The 23,259-nt window shown below is 39.9% G+C and overlaps 1 protein-coding gene across 1 annotated transcript; it reads left to right on the forward strand.

Moving 5' to 3' along the window:
* On the forward strand, window positions 432–17,609 carry PNLIP (pancreatic lipase; the record flags this gene model as incomplete). The annotated part of the gene is given in 13 exon segments (NM_001177912.2): window positions 432–478; window positions 1,951–2,105; window positions 2,707–2,829; window positions 5,206–5,340; window positions 7,436–7,547; window positions 9,074–9,193; window positions 9,310–9,429; window positions 9,909–10,027; window positions 12,401–12,470; window positions 12,473–12,529; window positions 13,612–13,720; window positions 14,769–14,933; window positions 17,547–17,609. Coding segments are annotated over 13 exon segments (1,394 nt in total), but the record flags the coding sequence as incomplete, so codon positions are not given.

Consider the following 23,259-nt stretch of genomic DNA (forward strand, 5'->3'; position numbering starts at 1 on the left):
GGGGGCAGACTAGAACCTTCACTACAACGAAACTGTGGTGATTCTAAGCATTGTATAACCACATTGAAAGACAACTGTTCAGACCTACCCTTTTCTCATCTTTCCAAAAATACTGTGGAAAACTTTACCTACTCTATCAATCTTGGTTTGTTTATGATTAAAATTAGAAATACATCCTTGGAACCTCCTCTTTTTTTCATGCCACTTTTCCATGCAACTGCTCAAAAAGATAAGGTTTGCCTATAAAGGACCTCTAAGTGCTATTGGGTTGTGTGCAGAACTTGACAGAACTGCCACGGTGAGTCCAGAGCATGTTTGCTAAGTCTCATTTATTCAGACTTACCCTTTTCCCCCCAGAGGTCTAGCTAAATTTGAATTATGCCAGTCTTTTAAAAAGAGTCGGACTCAATTATGTTTTTGAATTTTATTTAGATGCTGCTAATCTGGACACTTTCGCTGTTGCTGGGAGCAGTACTAGGTAAGAAAAAAATATTTACGTCGTGCTGGAAGAGATTTACTGTTCAATAGTTCGAAGAAAGGCAGTAATGGCTGAATTCAAGGCACTATGAGGATGAGGGGTAGAGTGAGTGAGAGATTCATGATCAAAAGCACCAGCACTGGGAGGAGGGCTGCCAGATAAAAGCTAAGACACCCCGTTAAATTTGAATTTCAGATAAATAAAGAATATATGGCATAATTATTTAAATAACAGTATTTATCATTATAAAAAATAAAATTTGAACTTAACAAAATTTAAATGTATTGTTATGATTTGAAAAATTTATTGTTTATCTGAAACTCAAATTTAACTTGCATTTTTATTTACTAAATTGAGCAACCCTAGCCGGAGTCAAGTGTAGGGTTTGAGCCCTGGTTCCACCAGCCACAGCGGTATTTCCCTGAGAAAAATTCTTAACTTCTCTGTGTTTCACTATCTACATTGTGAACTGGGCACATAATACCAACCCTCTTGTAGAATAATTGTAAGACTTAGATATGAAAAAGTCATGTAAATCTTCTGGCCAAGCATCTAGCCCCTAGAAACATTGCGAGAATGCAGCCGCTGCAACAACTACTCCTACTATTTTTCTTTTTCTTTTTCTTTTTAAGGCCACGCCAGCGGCATATGGAAGTTCCCAGGCTACAGGTCAAATCAGAGCTATAGCTGCCGGCCTACCCCTCAGCCTCAGCAGCGCAGGATCTGAGCCACTTCTGCAACCTACACCACAGCTCACGGCAACGCCAGATCCTTAACCCACTGAGCAAGATCAGGGACCGAACCTGCATCCTTATGGATACCAGTTGGGTTCCTAACCCGCTGAGCCACAGCAGGAACTCCAGCTACTCTTACTATTAATCTAGACTTTTATCTTCCTGGAGAACCCTTCCTTTGTGTTGTGGATTAACATTCAAGTGCAGAGTCATGTCAAACTGTGGACTTTCTGTTTAATTATTTGTAAGCAGCCTCTTCATCACAAGATAGGTCAGAGACCTAAATACTCATCCAGGTAGAGATATAAATTTTTGGCATTTGTGTGAAACTTAACCTCCCCATCCAAAGCCCAAAGCCAGAAGATGGCTATGAGGAAGTAAGCGCCCCATCTCCCACTACCAAGACCTGGGAACACAAGGCTGCTCCTTCCTGGGCACCAATGGCCCAAAGGAGACATCTGAGTTGACAGCCTTAAACGAGCCTAGAATGGGACTGGACAGAGACCGGAGGGGAATGAGGCAGTCCTACATGGTGGAAGTGAGAAGCAGCAGCCTGTCTTTAGCGCAAATGTCTATCGAAGCTGTTTTGTGTGTGTGCATATATAGGAAGGTGTTTGGGGATGTGAAGGAAGAAAATATGCTGCAAAATGTAATTTAACTAATATTTTGGCCAAGAGACCACTAAAATGAGCACCGTTGTTAAATTAATATCCTTCAAACACTTCTGGGTGTTTTCAGGAAGCGAAGTCTGTTTCCCAAGACTTGGCTGCTTCAGTGATGATGCCCCATGGGCAGGAATTGTGCAAAGACCCCTCAAAATATTGCCTTGGGATCCAAAAGATGTCAACACCCGCTTCCTCCTATACACTAACGAGAACCAAGACAACTATCAAGTAAGAGCACTCTTATTCGGAACTAAGTTTCATCTGTTTTATGTAATAAGGATACTGAACTTTGTCTTCTAAAGAGAACAGATCAAATAGTGGAATCTGTATCTCTGTAGACTTTTAAGGTAGTGTGCTTAAATATTATTTTACATAACTTGTTTATAAAAGTTTTGTTTTAAAATTTGTTTAAAATACCCGTTAACTTGATATTATTCTTATGCTACCTCCATGGTGCCATTTAATAAATATTCTAAATATGGATATTATGTAAATATAATCTCCAAATAGCATATATAACCTCTCAACATATTTTGTATCTATAACACACACACAGCCCGCCCTTCATAGGGTGAAGCCAAGACCCCACCACCGATATTATAGCAGACATATTAATATATCCCAGGTAGAGCAAATGCAATGATGCTATGACACCTGGAAAGCAGAACTTGGTGATTATTGCAAATAGCTTGGTTGTTGTGAAGAACCCTTACTCAAAAGGGTCATGAGTCCCGGCACACTTCTCCCATGTGCCAGATCCCTCCCCATATAAGCAGTTCCATTAAATACTTTGAGAAACTTGATGTTCAACATTTTCTCCCCCAAACAGGAACTTGTTGCAGATCCATCAACTATCACAGATTCCAATTTCAGAATGGATAGAAAAACACGCTTTATTATTCATGGATTCATAGACAAGGGAGAAGAAGACTGGCTGTCCAATATTTGCAAGGTGAGGCTGTCACTCTCTTAAGGGAAGGTTGTTTCCGAAGCCATAATTAACAACAGAGAAGGCAAGACCCCACCCAGTCAGGACAAATGCCTGCCACCATGACCACAGAGGATCCTCTGACCCCTCTGGGCCTGGGGTTCCCAGGGGAGGTCCAGGAGGTGACACGGGGTGGAAGACCTGGCACAGTCAGACTGGCAGGGTTGGCAAGCATTTGGTGGCTCTGGTAGTGGTTATTTAAGAACTAGTACAGGAGTTCCCGTCGTGGAGCAGTGGTTATTGAATCCGACTAGGAACCATGAGGTTGCGGGTTCGATCCCTGACTTGCTCAGTGGGTTAAGGATCCGGCGTTGCCGTGAGCTGTGGTGTGGGTTGCAGATGCAGCTCGGATCCCATGTTGCTGTGGCTGTGGCTGTGGCCAGTGGCTGCAGCTCTGATTAGACCCCTAGCCTGGGAACCTCCATATGCCGCGGGAGCGGCTCAAGAAAAGGTAAAAAGACCAAAAAAAAAAAAAAAAAAAAAACCTAATACAAAGAAGTTTCAAAATTTTAGCAACACATTGCCATGTTGATTCAACATTTGTTGCGTTTTCAATAGCTGTTTTGGCCATTATTTATTTTTTTAAAGTTTTATTGAAGTATAGTTGATTTACAAGTTTGCGACAATTTCTGCTGTACAACAAAGTGATTCAGTCGTATATATATACACATATCCATTCTCTTTCAGATTCTTTTCCCACATAGATTATCACGGAATGCTGGATAGAGTTGTCTGTGCTATACAGCAGGACCCTCAATAGCTTTCGATTTCCTCAGTCGGTTTCAATTTCTGTGTGAAGGTTTTAGATAACTCATTTGGCCCAAACTAATTATTTTCCTTTGATTTTTCACTTGCTATTCTTTGATCTCCTATCGTAGCAGTAGTTAAGAAAACTATAGATTTTCATCTCTGGCTACTGTTGTTTCAACAGTAGTGATCCTATTTTCTTGAATTTGCCCTTGGCTATGTGTCCCCGTGATAACGACAAAAATAAAAGACAAAATCAAATAGGATAAGTTTTCCAAGTACCTACTAGTGCTTGAGGAATATTATCATTGATTCATTTCTTCATCAAGCTTTTGTGGCTAGCAGTGGTAGAAAGATGCAGTCATTTCTTCAGCAGTCTTATTTCAGTCCTGCCTATGACTCAAGCCAAAGGCTGAATTAAGTCAACGGCAGAGAATTTCAACCTGATCCTAAAGACAGTTAAAATGAGGGGGCTCACTAACTTCACAAGATTAGAAATAATCAGTAAAACCATTTCTTGTCTTCCAAAATAAAGAGGTTGATTATTCAGGTTAGGGGAGGACAGAGGCTAGTAATAGGTTTCTGTACTACAGCAAAGGAAAAAAAAAATGATTCTCAGCTCGGAAAGTATGTAGATTTTCAGGTATGTGTATACAGTTTATTTCTGAGATCCCAAAAGCAGATGTGGTTTTCTTGCATTTATTTGGCTTTGGGCTTATGATGAATGAGTAGATTAAATTAAAAGGTTAAATGCCTTAGATTCCAGTTCTGACTCTGTCCTTAGCTAACCAGGACACTAGCCTATCATTTCCCCTCAAATGAAAGAGCAGAGATGACTTCTAGGATGGCTTTATTATCAAATTCCTCTCGGAAAAAAGGTGGGGATATGCATAAACGCACATTTAAATAAACAAAATTCCTGCCAGATCTAACATTCATGAAACTATCATTGACCTCCATCAAATAAGATTTCCAGTAAATAATTTCACCGATGTATAATAAAATGTGTTTATACAAAAACTTTGATTAGTCTTTCCATCACAGAAAATCTTATTAATTTACCTTCAGTATGTTTATTTAAAGGTCCTGACATAGTCTTTCATTTATTCAATTACTTAGTAAATGTTTATTGAGTACTTACTATGTGCCTTTTCAAGGCACTGAGGATACAGCAATGAACAAGACAGGCACTGTCCTGGGGTGCATTCTAGTAAAGACATGTAGTCTTTTGAAACTATGATGCTCTAATGAGACAACCCCATCGTACCACATTTTATACACTTTTCCCCACAACAAATGCCTATGCCTCTGTCATTGTAGAAATCGCAAGAATCCAGTTCCCATTATCGCCAAATCTCTAGTTTGGAGCCAGTTTAGGCCTTAACAGAGATGCCATAACCATAGCAGATTAGAAGTTTTATTTATTGGTTTAGGATTAAAAGCAAGCATGATATGTATAGGTTGAGGAGGGAATTTATCCTAATCTTCAAATGGGTTCATTAGTAATAAGTAAAGATTATTATTGTATTCGTATTAGTATTACTTATTAGTAATAAGTAGGATTAGTTACCTACGCAGTGTCTCTTCCATCAGAACCTGTTTAAGGTGGAGAGCGTGAACTGCATCTGTGTGGACTGGAAAGGCGGCTCCCGAACTGGATACACACAAGCCTCACAGAACATCCGCATCGTGGGGGCAGAAGTGGCGTATTTTATTGAAGTTCTTAAGGTAACTACCACGGAGTTATATAAAAGCTCGTGAATATTGCTCTCTTCCCCTGCCCCCCCCAAAAAAAAGTCCTGCTGGAGGTATGATACTTGCTAAAGATATTTTTCAATTGAGATTTGGCTTTGCCCTTAATTGAAAAGACAAATGAAAAAAAAAAAAAAAAAACAACTAGATTTGGGCTTCATCAATATACCTATTAAGGTGAATAATGTTTTTAAGTGCCATCATTCAAGCAAACAGGTAGGTTTTTTCTACTGAATTCCACCAGTATTTCTTTCAATTTTACCAGATATTAAACCAAGTTGACCTGATAATGCCAACCTGAAGATTAAACTTGATTTTATGTGTTCAATTATTTTTAATAGAAGCAAATGATAAGCTAACCTGATTTGGTAGCTAAAAATTTAGAAAATGTTAAACTTGAAAGTGCTTAAGTAACTGCTTTCACTATTTTTTTCTCTTTTAATTTTTAATTTTTTTCTTTTTTTTAAATTGAAATACAGTTGACGTGCAATATTATATTAGTTTCAGGTGCCAACATGTATATTGTAATGTCTGGTTGGTGAAGCTGTCAGAACATTTATAAATTAAGTTCACCATCTTACATGCATTGGCTGTGGCACCCCAAGACAATTACAGTAGTAATATTGACAATCACTGATCACCATAACAAATACAATAATAATAATAATAATAAAATTTTGAAATATTGTGAGAATTATGAAAATGTGACCCAGAGACCCATAGTGACCAAATGCTGTTGGAAAAATGGCACCATAGACTTGCTCAACTCAAGGTTGCCACATATTTTCAGTTTGTAAAAAACACAGTATCTGTGAAGAACAATAAAGCAAAGCCTAATAAAATACAGTATGCCTGTACCACATCTTTCTTATCTGTTCATCTCTCAGTGGACATTTAGGTTGTTTCCATATCTTGGCTATTGTAAATAATTCTGTAATGAACATAAGCATGCATATATTTTTTTAAATTCATGTTTTCATTTTCTTCGGTTAAATACCCAGAAGTGGAATTACTGGGCCATATGGTAGTTCCATGTTTAATTTTTTGAAGAACCTCCATACTTTTTTCCTTAGGGGCTGTACCAATTTACATTCCCACCAACATTGCCTGAGGGTTCCCTTTTATTGATATCCTCACCAATGCTTATCAGTTGTCTTCTTGATAACAGCCATTCTGACAAGTGTGAGGTGGTATCTCATTGTGGTTTTGATTTGTACTTTTATGATGATTAGTGGTGTTGAGCATCTTTTCATGTGTCTGTTGGCCATCTATATATCTGACCTGGAAAAATATCTATTCAAGTCCTCTCCTCATTTTTTAATCAGATTACTTGGGGGGGTGTTTTTTGTTTTTTGTTTTGTTTTGTTTTGGTATTGGGTTATGTGAGTTCTTCATCTATTTTGAATATTAACCTCTTAACATACAATTTGCAAATATCTTCTCCCAGTCAGTAGATTGCCTCTTTGTTTTGCTGATGGTTTCCTTCACTGTGAAAAAGCTTTTTGGTTTGATGGAGTTCCATCTGTTTATTTTTGCTTTTGTTTCCTTTGCCTGAGGAGATATATCCAAACACAATATTGCTAAGGTAGTTGTTAAAGACAACTGCCTGGGCTTCTTCTAGGAGTTTCACAGTTTCAGGCCTTACATTTAAGTCTTTAATCCATTTTGAGGTTTTTTTGGTATATAGTTTAAGAAAGTGGTCCAGTTTTATTCTTTTACATGTAGCTGTCCAGTTTTCCCAACACCATTTATTGAGGAGTTATTATTATTTTCTAATCCAAACACCAGTTTCACCACCTGTGAGTAACAAGCCCTCCTATCCATCGAAGGTTCCCTCTGCATAGCAAAACAATTAAAAAAAAAAAAAAAAAAGGAGCACTTTTTCCACTAGTTTAAACATTAAATCATGGCCACTTTCCATTATAAATCAAAAGAAAAAAAAACCCATAAAAATCAATTGCTTTGAAGGGGCAGCATGTCTTCTTAAAAGTTGAGTTTGCAGTGTCCTCATCTCTGCCCATCTTAAATGTGCTAATCTGAAAACATTCTGAAGAAGTTTTCTTTCCAACAGTCATCATTAGGATATTCACCTTCCAACGTCCATGTCATTGGCCACAGCCTGGGTTCTCACGCTGCAGGGGAGGCAGGAAGAAGGACCAATGGGACCATTGAACGAATCACAGGTTGGTCAAAACAGTAGTCAACAGTAGTTGGTCAAAATTAGACTACACGTAGCCTATATGGGGCCGAAAAGGATAGAAAATTGGCACAGACAGACCTCCTTTTTATCTGAGGAGACAAGTTTTCACATTTTCCAAATTAGGCCACATGATCAAAGAAGTCAGTGTGTGTGAATTTTTTGGTGATACCGATCTTTGGTCTATGGAGTCCTGTTTAACATAGAAATGTTGCATGTGACTCAAATGTGAATTAAGAACATCTGGAAGTCTTATTCTATCTGTTCTCTCTTTGTCAGGCATTCACAATGAGTTTCATGAATAGAATAAATACCATCAATGATAGAATAAATAATAAATAGAATTAAACCCAAATAGCTCAAAAATGTATAATTAATTATATTCTGCTTCAATGGCCATAATTAGAGCAGTCCTTATTAACTGCACCCTAAGAGTTGGGGGAAAGGTAATCAGGCTGCCCTGGGCTGCCAGTTCTGCATGCTGCTAATTAGGTAAAAAATATTGTTTTGTAAACCACAGACTGGTTGCATTTGGTCAGTGGAGTCATATGTTGGATACCCAGGTCTTACAACAACCTTGTGACTTTATAAGAAAGACTTTGTTGTCCTGGATATGAGAAGTGACTATTTCAGGGAATGAGTACTTTAATTTGCATCTTCCCATTCTGTCTCGACCTCCCAATTCTCTTTTTTATTTATTTTGTTTTATTTTATTTTTTGTCTTTTTAGGGCTGCACCTGCAACATATGGAAGTTCCTAGGCTAGGGGTAAAATTGGAGCTATAGCCACAGGCCTATGCTACAGGCACGCAATGGAGATCCAAGCTGCATCTGTGACCTACGCTATAGCTCACGGAAACACTGAATCCTTAACCCACTGAGCAAGGCCAGGGATAGAACCTGCATCCTCATGGATACTGCTCATACCTGTTTCTGCTGAGCCACGATGGACACTCCACCATTCTCTTTTTTAATACTTTAAATACTTCTTTATATTTGGATTGCTGGGGGCATCTTGAACATCTCTTGTTAGTTTGCTGGAGAGAACATTGTTTCCCAAGGTCTGTAGATGCTCAAAAGAGCCTGCTCAGTCGGGCCTTGGCCAAACTGTGGTCCTGGTGACTGTGAAAGCTGAGATCCTTGCCCTCATGGGAGTTTACAGTATAGGTGGAACTCTTTTAACCTGAAAATATTTTAGGAGTTCAGGGTCTCCCAAAGTCTGGCTCCCTCCTTGTAACTAATGCCAGCAACAGGGATTGTCCCAATGACCAAGCGTCCATTTGGGGTCAAATACCAAGCATCCAGGTAGGGTCAGATTCCATGGTTTAAGAAAAATTCACTTTATTGCCAATAGTGACAGATATTTCCCTTCAGAAAATGGTCAGACAGGGAAGAACTGGCTTGTCTCTTTGCACGCATTACTCATGATAAGCACCAGTGCTTGCACTCAGGTCTGTAATGAACGTGCATGTCCGCTGATAGATACTAACATGACACATCCTATCTCTTTTAGGGCTGGATCCAGCTGAACCTTGCTTTCAAGGCACACCTGAATTAGTCCGATTGGACCCCAGCGATGCCAAGTTTGTGGATGTGATTCACACAGACGCTGCCCCCATTATCCCCAACCTGGGTCAGTTCCTCAGGTCATCTTCCTGGAGTGTTGCATGAGTCTACACATCAGAGTATTTCAAAGCATTTGGAGTCCATACATTAACATCAGCTTTCTCATATTTTAAAACTCCTCAGGGTTTGGAATGAGCCAAACTGTGGGCCACTTAGATTTCTTTCCAAATGGAGGAAAAGAAATGCCTGGTTGTCAGAAGAACATTCTCTCTCAGATTGTTGACATAGACGGGATCTGGGAAGGTAAAACTATTATGCCCGTGAAGAAATTTTCTTGGGGGAAAATTTATGCTTTGACAAACTTGCTAAATATTTTGGTATTGTACAGGTCTCACATTTTCTAAGGACTTTTATTGCATCCCCAAGATATAGATTTTCCCTGGGGGGAGTGGACATGAGCAAACTATAGAAAAGAAAATGTAACTTTCCAAGGATCTAATTCAGGGAATACATTCCTAAAGTAGACTTATATCCATATGGACCAATGTTTTCCTTCTGGAGTTATTTTTTCATTTCATTTAGCTATGGCATTTCATTTATCTTACTGCTCGACTTCTGATTGCACCTTGAATCATAACCACACTTCCTAAATACTTGTGTTCTGTGACTGCCATGAGTTCATTCTAATTAGAGAAATCTATTCAACAACTATATTCTGAACATGACATTACCTTGGAAAATTAAAATCTGTCACTGATGTGTAATCATGTCTGATTTCAAAGGAACTCGTGACTTTGTGGCCTGTAATCACTTAAGAAGCTACAAGTATTATGCTGATAGCATCCTCAACCCTGATGGCTTTGCTGGATTTCCTTGTGACTCTTACAATGTTTTCACTGCAGTAAGTAGATTCCACCTTGCACCTAAAAAAATGTTGTGACCATCCCTTCTCATGACTGGTGTGGTTCACTGTACAGGACATGTATTTAGTGAGTATTAGTATATGACTATCACACTATTTATATTTTAATCATACATGTTTATTTTATTAGCGATAAGGCACAGAAGAACCTTAGAGAAGTGGGCTTGTTAACTAAAGTGTTTCACATCTACTTTGTTCTCTGCCACTTCTGTATGTATCAAGTAAAAGTTCAAATTTGTTTTGGAATTAATTTTAAGCACAAAAATTGTCTATGGAGGAGTTCCTGTCGTAGCTCAGTGGTTAACAAATCCAACTAGGAACCATGAGGTTGCAGGTTCGATCCCTGGCATTGCTCAGTGGCTTAAGGATCCGGCGTTGCCGTGAGCTGTGGTGTAACCGGTGGCTACAGCCCTGATTGGACCCCTAGCCTGGGAACCTCCATATGCCACGGGAGCGGCCCAAGAAACGGCAAAAAAAAAAAAATTGTCTATGGAAATATGAGCTATGGCTACAGCCTGCTGATGAACATGGAAAACTTGTCTTAAATGTTAACTTTAAAAAATTGTATGATTATGGCTATTTGAGAATTTCTGTGCAATCTCATAATGGCCAAGACTCTTTTTGAGCTTTCCTCTTTTTTGGTATTTTCTGGATATCTAAGTCAGAATCCTTAAACATGAACTTGAATATTACATATCAGTTGCCTATTTTGAGGTTTTTGGGTTTTTTTTTTTTTTTTTTTTTTTTTACTATTGCCTTTCCTTTCGCTGTAATTTTCTTCAAATAAAAATGTATATCCTATGGTATTTAATAAAGTTTTAAGTAACATGCCAGGTGAAGTCAAAATTATCAAGGAGATTTACTTTAGCAATGAGGAGAAGAGATTTGGATCCTGATTTCACTATTAAGTAGTTGAATGCTATGGGGTAAAATAGCTAACTTCTCTAAGGCATTTTCTTCATTTCAAATGTAAATACTAATGGTAGACTCCAAAGATTGGTGGGAGGATTTAATGAAATACATGTTTTAATTACTTAGTCCAGAACCTAAAATATAAAATTAGCATTCAACAAATGTTGGCGATTATGTGTAGGGGAGGGGTGGGTACACATTTTGTTCACAGCATAGCTTGCATATACTGTGCATTATGCGCAGAACAACCCCCCACCCCCTGCAAGTCTGACTTTATTTTTATTTTCTTCCCAAATCCCCACTTTCTAGGTAATGGGGAAAACAAACACACACAGAAGCTTTAGATTTTCATCCAATTAAAATTTAATCTCATTCAGTAATATAAACAGTCCTTTTAGGTGATGCTCACCTAAAAAGGACTTTCAAAGAAAAAAGCCTCAGTTTTACAGATTTCTAAGGCTTGGACCTCGTCATCAGCTTGTCTCCAAGCTGTCACTGGGCAAGGTGATTGTGGTGGTTGTGGTCAGTGTGTGTGGGTGGGGGAAGGCTTAGGGCGTCCACCTTATTGATGGGCTCACGGTTGGCATCTGTAGATGATGCCTGGACACGTCCACTCCTCTGGCTCTGGCAATACTCTCAGAGAGCCTCTTCCATTTCTTCCTGGCTGGATCAGTCTCCCTTTAGCATTTGCTGGATGCAGATTCAGCCCGGTCCTCATACGGTGTGTTGACTGGGGAGTTCACTACTTGCCTCTACTGTTAAGCAGCCGTGCCCTTCCATAGCAGGAATTTCTATGTTTATCCACCCAACTCCGTTCGTCTCTCTCCCTTCTTTCCATCTTTCTTGGCCCCCCCCAAAAGTGGACGTTTTCCTCTGTAATATCCATCTTCTCCAGAACCTGCCCTCATGGCTAAGCCTTAATGACCAACTGGATCATTTTCTCTTCACACTGGGAGAATTCTGAGATCCGAATCTTTCAGACCTTGATGTGCAAAGTAGGAGCTAAAGAAACTGAGGAAAACTTAACTTTTAAGCCTATTGTCCTCCCAGAGGGTCCTATTTTGCATATCACAAGCTGATTATCACCTCTTTCTCTTTCTTTTACGGTTTTTCTAAAATAAATACTAAACACCTAAAGGTAGCTGGAGCAACTTAGAGAGGCAAAAGAGAAAAGATCAAATTTTATATAAACATATATATAAGTTCTTTAAGTGATTTTTAGAATGGTTTTATTAGTATTTAACAAGAGATTGCTGATTTATCATTGTAAATAATGAGATTCATTTTTAATCTTTGCTAAGACACTTAAAGTCTTTTTACTATCAGAACAGAATTGGCTTTAGAATATTTGAGAATTCAACAACATGTGGAATAAGATGGTACACTATTTAAAAAATAGTAAAAGAACATCCTCATTCATCATTTGTGTATTTTCCCTAGAATAAGTGCTTCCCCTGTCCAAGTGAAGGCTGTCCACAGATGGGTCATTATGCTGATAGATTTCCTGGGAAACAAACGGAGTGAGCCAGGTATTTTATCTAAATACCGGTGATGCCAGCAATTTCGCCCGTAAGTCTCTATTTTATTCATCTTAAATTTCTAGCGCTGTGTATTTTATCATGTCCAGTGAAAATGTATGAAATTGCTTTTCTGCACCAAAGTTTTTAAACACTCTACCCTAAAATGAAAACACTTCAATGCCATGCTCAGGGTAAACATGGCAAATGTGGGTGGCAGAATGGAGTTTAGGGCCTGAACTATTAATGATACAAAAATCATTTCTTGTAGTTGATTCGAGTGCCAAATTTAGGAGGCTTCTTCTGCTCCAGGCTCTGCATATTCAGTTAAAAGTTTTACTGGGCAAAATTCTGAAGTTTTTGGCAAACAGAAAAGTAACCCAGGAGAGAGATGGCAGAGGTTTGGGGACTGGAAAGGAGGTGGAAGCTTCAAATGATAGGATTGTAGACCCCGTGGGTGACAGGAATTAGAGGAGGGTGAGACTTGGGGACAAGCTCTGGGTTTCTCTTCTGAGTAATGAAGGAAGAAAACTATTTAGGTGGGAGTCAGTAGGACTAGCTGCGTTGTAATAACTAAAGCCAGGTTTTACCCTCTTCCCATTGGCCCAGGCTAGCTCTAAATGGCAAAAACTGATATTTCACTATTGACTGGTACCATAAAATGGTTACCATAAAGTAACACAATTCCAATGGTGATGGAAAGTTGAATTATAGAATGTTTGAAATAAATGTCGATTATTTAGACAAAAAGATGACAATACTCTAAAATTTTGTGTTCTATGAAAATGAAATAAACTGATAAAAATGTCACACTCTATTATTTTCCCATTATCTTTTAGCATAAAGTTCTTATGACATTCAAGAATAAATTGTTAGGTTAAAAAAAGCAGAAACAAAATATATTATTTAGCCCCTTGGCTCGAAATCTTTTGACTTTGGAAAGATTCTGTGTTCCTCCCCTCCCCTATCTGTTCTCAACATTTAGATAAAGGAACACCTATCACTATTTGATTAGAAGAACTACTAAAACCTTACAAAAATTATTTAAAATTTAGCAGTACTAGAATCAAGTTAGGCTCTTTTCAAAGTAATTTTTCTAAACACTGGTATTTCGCAAATGTTTTTCCTTTGCAGGTTGGAGATATAAAGTGTCTGTCACACTGTCAGGAAAGAAGGTCACAGGACACATACTCGTTTCTTTGTTTGGAAATGAAGGAAACTCTAGGCAGTATGAGATTTACAAGTGAGTAAACTATTACTCTAAGCTTCTTAAATGTTGGACTACTTGACATATAATGTATATCATGAACATAAGACTTTATTCGGTACTCTATGGGAATGTAGGCAGGAAAATTTTTTCCTTTCCTTTCTTGGTTCTTTGGCTGGTCCATAATCAAATTAACGTAGGACATATTAACATCAGAAAAATTAATTTAATTTTTTGTATATAGGGGTCCCACAGGCAGTCAGACAGTTGAGGCTTCTATGCCATTCTGAGCTAAGGAGAAGGGAACAGGGTCTGAGACTTCAAAGGGAAGAAGACAACTCACAGGAAATGGGAAGAGCAAATGTTTGGTGAACACTTAGCTGTGGCACTGGGACACAGAGGAATTTGATTTCCAGGCCCAGCTGAGCTCCCAGCCAGCTTAGCACACCTCACCCATATTCTTCATAGTTATCTCTGGTGATAGTTCTCTTCCTAGACCGGGACTTCCATCTAAATTCTTTTAGGCAGTTAAGGGAAGAGAAAGTTATTTTTGACTCTACTGCACCTGATTTCCTTCAGCTCAAAATAGTCCATGTGTCAAAATTGCACATTCCAGGGAGACTGCCACGTGTCATTAAGAGGAAGCAATAATATTACCCTTACACCTTAATACATTTTAGAATACAATTTCTAATTATTTTCTATACTATTTCCTGAGAAAACCACAATGTTTGCTTGGATATGTGGCATCTGATTTATAATCACTAAAAAACATTCTATCCACACAACAACGGAAAAGGATTATACAATGACGTCATCATGTATTAAATTGTGGGAGGATTGTGACTAAAACATATTTGAAGTTTTATTCAAATAAGTTTGGCTTTAAAGCAATATGAATATGAGTTATTGATGGCAAATGAACTACCACCAAGTTAGCATATTTAACCTTTCAATCAACAGATGAACTATCAGTCCTCTTAAGAGAGATACCTTGTGAGCTGGCTTTAGAAACACGTATGTATATATTTGTGTATATTTATATATATTCATGTATGTTTTTATTAACGTCTCTATTCCCAAGGGGTACTCTCCAACCAGACAATACTCACTCCAATGAATTTGACTCAGATGTAGAAGTTGGAGATTTGCAGAAGGTGAAATTTATTTGGTACAACAATGTGATCAACCCAACTCTACCCAGAGTGGGGGCATCCAAGATCACCGTGGAAAGAAACGATGGAAAAGTGTAAGTAGTAAAAATCCAAAAGGATTTGAAGCATTCAGTCACATTTATAATTCTGTTCCCACTGATAGACGACTTCAAGTCCAATCACTTACAGTGGTTCCCTATATCTCAGCGACAGGTGCTTCCTAATTCTTTGTGTCTCCTTAGGAGAAAATGTGGAACTTTAAAACAACTCTGATGTAGCATGACTCTTCTGTTATTGGACGCCAGTAACTGTTAGAATGAGAAGCTGGCTTCCTGGCCTCAAAGTGAAGAGGATGCTTTCCTTTAGCCGCCGTGCCTTATGCTAGTGTGTGCTTGATATGTCTATGTTCCCCACACTTCCTGAGTTCACTAAATTAATACTTAAATGACCAGGAAAACACTTATCTTATCAAGGAATACACATAGATTGTCTTGTGTAGTGGCCCTTTTAGTGAAGACAAAGGTCAACCCTTGGTTCTACTCAAGACCGGAGGGTGTGTGAAACAAAGGATATTTACCATGGTGAACTGCTAGAAATAGTGAGCCGATGGTGATGGTACTCATAACGATACCAATATCAGCCCAAGTGTTTTGAGTCTAAAGCCAAACTCTGAGGCGCAGCGCAATGCTTCTTCTGTCGTCATATCATTCAGTCCTCATGTGAGCCCAGCAAGGAGACTTTTGTTTCTGGCAAAGATGGAGTAACAGATTTACCTTCCCAACTGAAAGAAACAAAAATTCAGACAAAATGTATCAAACAACAGTTTTCAAGACATTGAACATTTGGCCACAAAATCCCTGAGAGATAAGAAATAATAAGGTGGAGCCTTAAAATTGTCCCAGCCTACTGCCTTGAGAGGGTCACTAGGAATGTCACACAAGGCAGAGAAATTCAGGCAGAACCCTATGGATCACTGAGTTGAAGAGCTGGAACTAAGAATCCAGCAATCCAAGGCAACTAGATTTCACAGGACAGAGTACCAGAGAGGAGAGTGCTACGGAAAGGGAATCTCAAAGATCTAGAAAATTTCCTTAAATATTCAGCAGAGTATTGATCAGCATATATATGTGAGGGAACCAGCCAAGATCAGTGAAATATCCAGTACCTTGCAGGGCTGGGAATACCTGTTTCCGCCAACCAGATCCAAAAAGCTCATAATTCAAGAAACATTGGGTGAGTATTTAGGAAGGTCTTCCATCAGTAGTGGAAAATAACTAACCTCAAATGAGCAAGACCGGAAAGGATCAAACTGTTTCCAAATAACTACACTCCAGAGCAGAGCTCAAGAAAATTTATAGGTGAGTTCCCATTGTGGCTCAGCAGGTTAAGGACTCAACATTGTCTCTGTGAGGATGTGGGTTTGATCCCTGGCCTCACAGTGGGTTAAGGATCCAGTGCTGCTACAAGCTGAAGGGTAGGTCGCAGATGTGGCTCAAATCTGGTGTTGCCATGGCTATGGTGTAGGCCTCAGCTGAAGCTCCAATTCGACCTGTACCTCAGGAATTTCCATATGCCACAGGAGTGGCCATAAAAAAAAATTATAGGAATTCCCTTGTGTTGCAGTAGGTTAAGTATCCAGTATTGACAGTGCAGTGGCTCAGGTCGTCGTTGTGGTGCAGGTTTGATACCTAGCCAAGGAACTTCCACATGCTGTGGGCATGGCCAAAAAGAAAAAAAAATTTATGGGAATACAAAATTATCCAGCAACTATCAGGCTAAAATCCACACATATGACATTAAGTAAAAGTTTTCCATGTATATAAAGAAGTGGGACAACACAACCTATAATGAAGAGATAATTAATCCATGTAACCAAACCAGAACTGACACAACTGTTGAATGGCAAATGTCAACATTAAAATAGTTATTCAGCTGTATTCCATTTGTTTAAAAAGATCAGCAGGGTTACGGCATATATAGAAAAAAGACCCAAGTTAAGTCTCTAGTGATGAGAACTACAACACCGCTATTCACATGTGCTTAGTGTGTGCCCTTTGTTTCTTGTGACCCCTAGCAATATTAGCTTTTAAACTTTAATTTGCTATTTGCACATCCGCCAGTCATCAGATTATGAAGGAGAAAATGAAAATGAAAAGAGCATTTTCTGAGCACTTTTTAGGTACCAAGAACTTTTACACATGCTTATATATTTTGTTGAAGAAAATGAGCTCCGAAGCATCCTAAGTACTGTTCAGTCTTAATGAATAAAACTAATCATTTCAATTCAGTATTGAAATGAACATAAGAACATTTCTGTTAAAACAACAACACCTAGCCAACGTGACACCGGGACCTCAGAATTTTCACCCTGGTGGATTTCTTGTCATGCTGCTGACCTTAGTCTTCTCATTTGCTTTCACTGACAATGTGCTGCGTTTAGTAGGTGCTTTGGGGATGTGACGAATGAACCCTCCCTGTCCTTTGGAGTGTCCAGTGATACTTTTTCTCTCTGCTATTGCAAAGCCATGGAATAAAATTGGAAAGGAAAACTCTGTCCTTTCTATCCAAGAGGTATTTCTTGGCCAAGGTCTAGTCTTGGGCACAGGGTGTGCCCTTCACTCAGACTGAGGGGAGAGCCAGAGCTGTCTTCAAACTCAACACACCCACTGTGTGCCTGGAAGAGTTGACTTTTTGTTTTCTTTCCCCAGGTATGACTTCTGTAGCCAAGAAACTGTGAGGGAAGAAGTTCTGCTCACCCTCAACCCCTGTTAGGAGTTGCTGACATGTGAACACTGAATCTTACTGCTAATAAAATCTGGTGGTGAAGCAATACATTTCTTTCTATCCTCATCTCCCATTATTTCCAATGAAACTTCTAACTCATGTGGTTCAGGTCCAAAATTTGGAATTGGTCTGAAGAACCACAAATGGCTATTGGATTTTGCTACATCTTACCTGGATTTGAACCTGGGACTATTGTTTACTTGACACTGGCATCATGCCCATTACTAGTATTACTGATGTCACTCTGATCATTTAAGGCAGACTCCCAGGTCCAAAATGACCCTTCCTGTTGGTGGGCACTGTGACAAGCATCCACCTTTGCCACTTTTTCAATCATCTTTAATTAGATATATCAGGAAGGCTGACACATCAAGAGTCTCCAGTTCTAACTGGAATTTTCTCTTTGAGTTCCTTGGCCTTACCTATTTCCATGTCTGTGTCAGTTGGGTCCTCTGAGAAGCAGATACCAGGATGGGATGAGACGGGCAAAAGATTTATTCACGGAAATGTCTGTGAAGGATAAAGGGAAGAAAGCAAGAGAAGGCAAGAGAAACTGCAGGCCCCAACACAGGTCCAGCACCCGTGAAAAGGGAAAGGGAAGGAAAGATTCAGTGGAAAGAGCTGTAGCTCTCAGCAAAGGTCTGAGAAAGTCTTGGCCAGGTTTTTGGGGAAGTCCTCAATGGACAGTGGCCCTTCACAGGAATCCTACTTCAGACAGGAATGGAAAGGCCCTCATCCCCAGGCCATGCTCAGCCATAGGTGAACATAACCAGCAGAAGCATGGCCTCTGCATGAGTGCCCTGGGGGAGCCAGGGGTGGCAGCTGGGCCCGCAGTCATCTGTGATCCTGCAGCAGGTTCTCCTGAAGGGATCTGAGCAGCACACTGCTGTGGCCACCACGGTGTCCCACTTTATTCCTATGTGGGTTTCTCCTGAAATGACACCAGCTTGGTCACTTCCTCACTAGAACTGAATTTAAATATATGACTTAATTCAACATTTATGGAGCCCCCATTACTATATCCCAGACATTGCTGCCGACACTAAGGATGTGAAAGAAAGAAAATGCATTTCTCACCCTCCAGGAGCTCGTAGTCTGATAAGGGAGCTGGACAAGGAAATGGTTATGAAATTGTCAGGAGTATGACTTCCTCTCCTGTGAGGATAGAGGGGCTGTCATTTGATTTGGGGAGAAAGGTTGAGAGAAGAAGTAGGGAAAAGGCTGCACAAAGTGGATAAAGGAAAGTTTGTGCCTCCAAGGGCAATTCCAAGGATGGGGGCGGGGTGGGGAGCCAGTGCCCCAGGCACCCATCCTGTGAACCATTCTGACACTTTCTGTCTGTGGTTCACATTACCCAGCAGAGTTAAACCCTAATAACACTTTTCCTCCTCCCCTCTATCCCTTACTCCTGCTTCCTGAAGTCACCTCCAAGATAAACTCTCTGCACCAAGCCCTTCCCTCAGTAGCTGTATTTAGGGAAGCCTAAAGACTAGGGGTGGGTATTCCAAATAGAGGGGACAGCTTGTCCAAAAATTGGTGGCCTGAGTATGGAGTGTTTGACAAACTCCAGAGCGTCGTGTCTTGTGGGCAATGTTCAGAGACGGGAGTTGTAGGAGGTGGGACTAGATTGGTCTCGACCGATCATTTATTCCTTCACTGAGCACATGTTGAGTACCTACTGTGTGTAAGGCACTCTGCTAGGTACTAAGGACACACAGTGACCAAAAGAGGACCCAGTGCCTGCTCCTGGAGGTCCATGGCTCTCAGATGATGGGAGACTCAGCCAGTGATGAGCAGAGACCCCAAAAGGCTTTGAGAGTTGACTTGACCCAAGTTTGAGGTTTAAATCAATCCCATTGGTACTAGCATGGAGCGAGTGTGGGTTCTGCTCACTGCCTGAGCTAACTCTTTCTCCACTTGGCCCAGAACTTTCCAATACTCTGGGATTCTGAAAGCTGGGGCTATTCCAGAAATACTGACATCCTCTACAGAGGTACAACTTTTGGGCCTGATTCTTCCCAACTGGCCTCAGGGTCTGTCTGGCCTGAGATTTTTACTTCTTAACCAGCCCACAGGAATTAGTGGAATCTACTAACAGCCATCAAGGGCTTTGGGAAGTTTGAGCTATACTCAGAAACTAGTTCATTTCCCACAGACAGAACATCCTTGATAAAGGAAAAAGAAAGAAGTCAGGAGTTGACTAATGATAAGGCAAAATTTTGCAGCCCACTTCCATTACAAGAAACACAGGGAGCAATTCAGCCAGTTCAAGGGATATTTAGAACTGTGGTTCAAAGGACTGTAGGTGAGTTTCCAGGCTATGGAAAAGACTTAGAAAACAGGTTTCTCTGGACAAAAACTTCTTTGGAATTAAGAGCTCCAAGAATCCAGCTTGAAAAAATCTACTCTTCCCCCAGAGTATACAAGATCATTCTCTTATAAGATGAGAAGTTAGCTGTGCATTGTAAGCTTGAAATTGAAGAAGAAAAAAAGGATAAATCTGAATGGCTGGAGGAAAGCAGCTCTTCGGCTCCATCTGGAAGTCAGTTGATTTAGAATTGCTATTTTATTACTGCAGGGCGATGCACCTCTTACATGGCTTCTCAGCCACAACTTCATCTCCATCTTTGGGTGCACATCCAGGACTATCCATAGGACCCACATCCCATTGCTAATTAATTCAGGGACAGCTCCTTACCTCACGAGGCCAATCGCCTAATAACTGGGAATTCTGGGCTGAGATGAACAAAGCCAGGGAGACCTCAAAGCAGAATCAGATTCAAGGCAGAGGGGGGATCTGATGATGACATGCCACCTCTTGGGCTTCCCTGGATGTCACATTTCAGAAAAGCCCCATAACTAAACATATTCTAAAAAGTTACCTGCTTAATAGCTAATGGCCTTACAAATGTTTTCTTAGGTCAGTCTCCCAAGACAATAGAAATAAAAACAAAAATAAATGAATGGGAACTAATCAAATTTAAAAGCTTTTGCACAGCAAAGGAAACCATTAAAAAAATGAAAAGACAACCTATAGAAGAGGAGAAAATAGTTGCAACTATACAACTGACAAAGGCTTAATCTCCAAAATATACAAACAACTCATACAACTCAACAGCAACGACAAACAATCCAATCAAAAAATGGGCAGAAGACCCAAATAGATATTTCTCCAAAGAAGACATAGGATGGCCAACAGGCACATGAAAAAATGCTCAACATCGCTAATCATTAGAGAAATGCAAATCAAACTACAGTGAAGTACCACCTCACACCAGTCAGAATGGCCATCATTAGTAAGTCTACAAATAACAAATGCTAGAGAGGGTGTGGAGAAAAAGGAACCCTCCTACGCTGCTGGTGGGAATGTAAATTGGTACAAACACTTTGGAAAATAGCGTGGAGGTTCCTCAGAAAACTAAATATAGAGCTACCATATGATCCAGCAATCCCACTCCTGGGCATACATCCAGATAAAACTACAATTTAAAAAGATACATGCACCCGTGTGTTCATAGCAGCACTATTCACAATAGCCAAAACATGGAAACAACCTAAATGTCCATCAACAGATGAATAGATTAAGAAGATGTGGAACATATACACAATGGAATACCACTCAGCCATAAAAAAATAAAAAATAATGCCATTTGCAGCAACATGGATGCAACTAGAGATTCTCATACTAAGTGAAGTAAGTTAGAAAGAGGAAGACAAATACCACATGATATCACTTATATGTGGAATCTAAAATGTGACACAGATGAACCTATCTACAGGACAGAAACAGACTCTCAGACATAGAGAACAGACTTGTGGTTGCCAAGGAGGAAGAGTAGGGAATGGGATGGACTGGGAGTTTGGAGTTTGTAGATGCAAACTATTACATTTAGAACAGATAAGCAATGAGGTCCTACTGTATAGCGTAGGAAACTAGATCCAATCTCTTGTGATAGAACATGATAGAAGCTTTATGAGAAAAAGAATACACACACACACACACAAACACATGGATGACTGGGTCACTTTCCTGTACAGCAGAAATTGGCACAACATTGTAAATCAACTATAATTTAGAAAACTAAAAATAAATAAATAGCTAATGGTCTCTCTTTCACTCTTGTTTCAGGGGTGGGGTGGGTAGAAGAGCCAGCATACAGAGGGATTTCTGATAATGGAGGTATCCAAGCATAGAAACTTGGAGCAGTGACCACTATCAACACGTTAAAGGTATACATCTTTTGTCCCTAAATTCCCTTCGTAGGAATTTATTCCATGGGTATGCCAGCCATCCAGCTGACAAATACATAAGAATATTAAGTAAAGCATTGTTTCTAACAGTAAAAGATTGGAAGCAACCCATAGTTCATCAGTTGAGGACTGATAGAGTAACCATCCAAATATAAGAATAGTGTGCATCGGTCAAAAAATTGAAGCACATCTTTATGCACTGATAAGGAATGGTTTTCAAAGTATATGATTAATTTTTCAAAATCAATGGGCAAAATAATGTCTAGAATGTGTTACTCATTTATATTTTAAAATAAAATACAATATATCCTAATGCACAGAATACCTCTGAAAGGACACAAAGGAGCTGGGGAAGCATCATTTTTAACTTTGTATTGTATCAGATGTATGGGGCATATACCTACTTAGCAACATGAGTGAAAAAATGTTTAAGAAAGAAAACCTGTGCGCTAAATGCCCATGCCTCCACTGTTGAGTGTCTGGAGTCTCACCACCCCACCTGAGTAGCTCCTTGAGATTAAATCCTCCTTTCCTGCCCAGAAGACATCATATCAGCTCTGATCACCTTTTGGCAGTTTCAACCATTGAACCCATAACACAGGGGTGACCATGGAGCTCACAAATGAACTTGGCAGTGAGATGAGTTGAGAGGAAAGAAGGCACAGGGGAATTTCCCATTGTGGCTCAGCGGTAACAAACCTGACTAGTATCCATGAGGATGTGGGTTCAATCCTGGCCTCCCTCAGTGACTTATGGATCGGGCATTGCTGTGCGCTGTGGGGTAGGTTGCAGACATGGCTCAGATATGGCATTGGTATGGCTGCGGCATAGGCTGGCAGCTACAGCTCCGACTCGACCCCTAGCCTGGGAACCTCCATATGCCATGAGTGCATCCCTAAAAAGACACACAAAAAAAGGCATGGGAACCTGACCTCTGGGCAAAGTGTGACAAATCATGTGTTGATTGCTTCCCCTAAATCTAATCAGATGTGAACTGCGCCCTCTCGCCTTTCCAGGCCTGCAGTCTGCTCTGAGAGTAAGGGTAAAACACCTATGAAGTCCATTCATGTATACATTCTTTCTTCCATTAATTCATATCTACTTGAGCGTCAGACATAGTTCTAGAAGCTGGGGGTGCAGTAGGGGCCAAGGTAAATGAGCCTGTGTCCTCATGGAATTGCATTCTACATGGGAGAAGGCTGACTGCAAATAAATAAATGGGTAAATGAGAGATTATAATCTATGACAGGTGACTAGAAGGAAACAAATTAGGTTCTAGGGAGCTGGGGTCTGGGGTGGGGGGAGGTTCAGGGATGGCCTCACTAAAGAGGTGATATTTAAACTAATTGTTGAATGACAAGGAGGAGCCAACTAAACAGAAGTCTA

Source organism: Sus scrofa, chromosome 14, assembly GCF_000003025.6.
Source record: "Sus scrofa isolate TJ Tabasco breed Duroc chromosome 14, Sscrofa11.1, whole genome shotgun sequence".
Lineage (NCBI taxonomy): Eukaryota > Metazoa > Chordata > Mammalia > Artiodactyla > Suidae > Sus > Sus scrofa.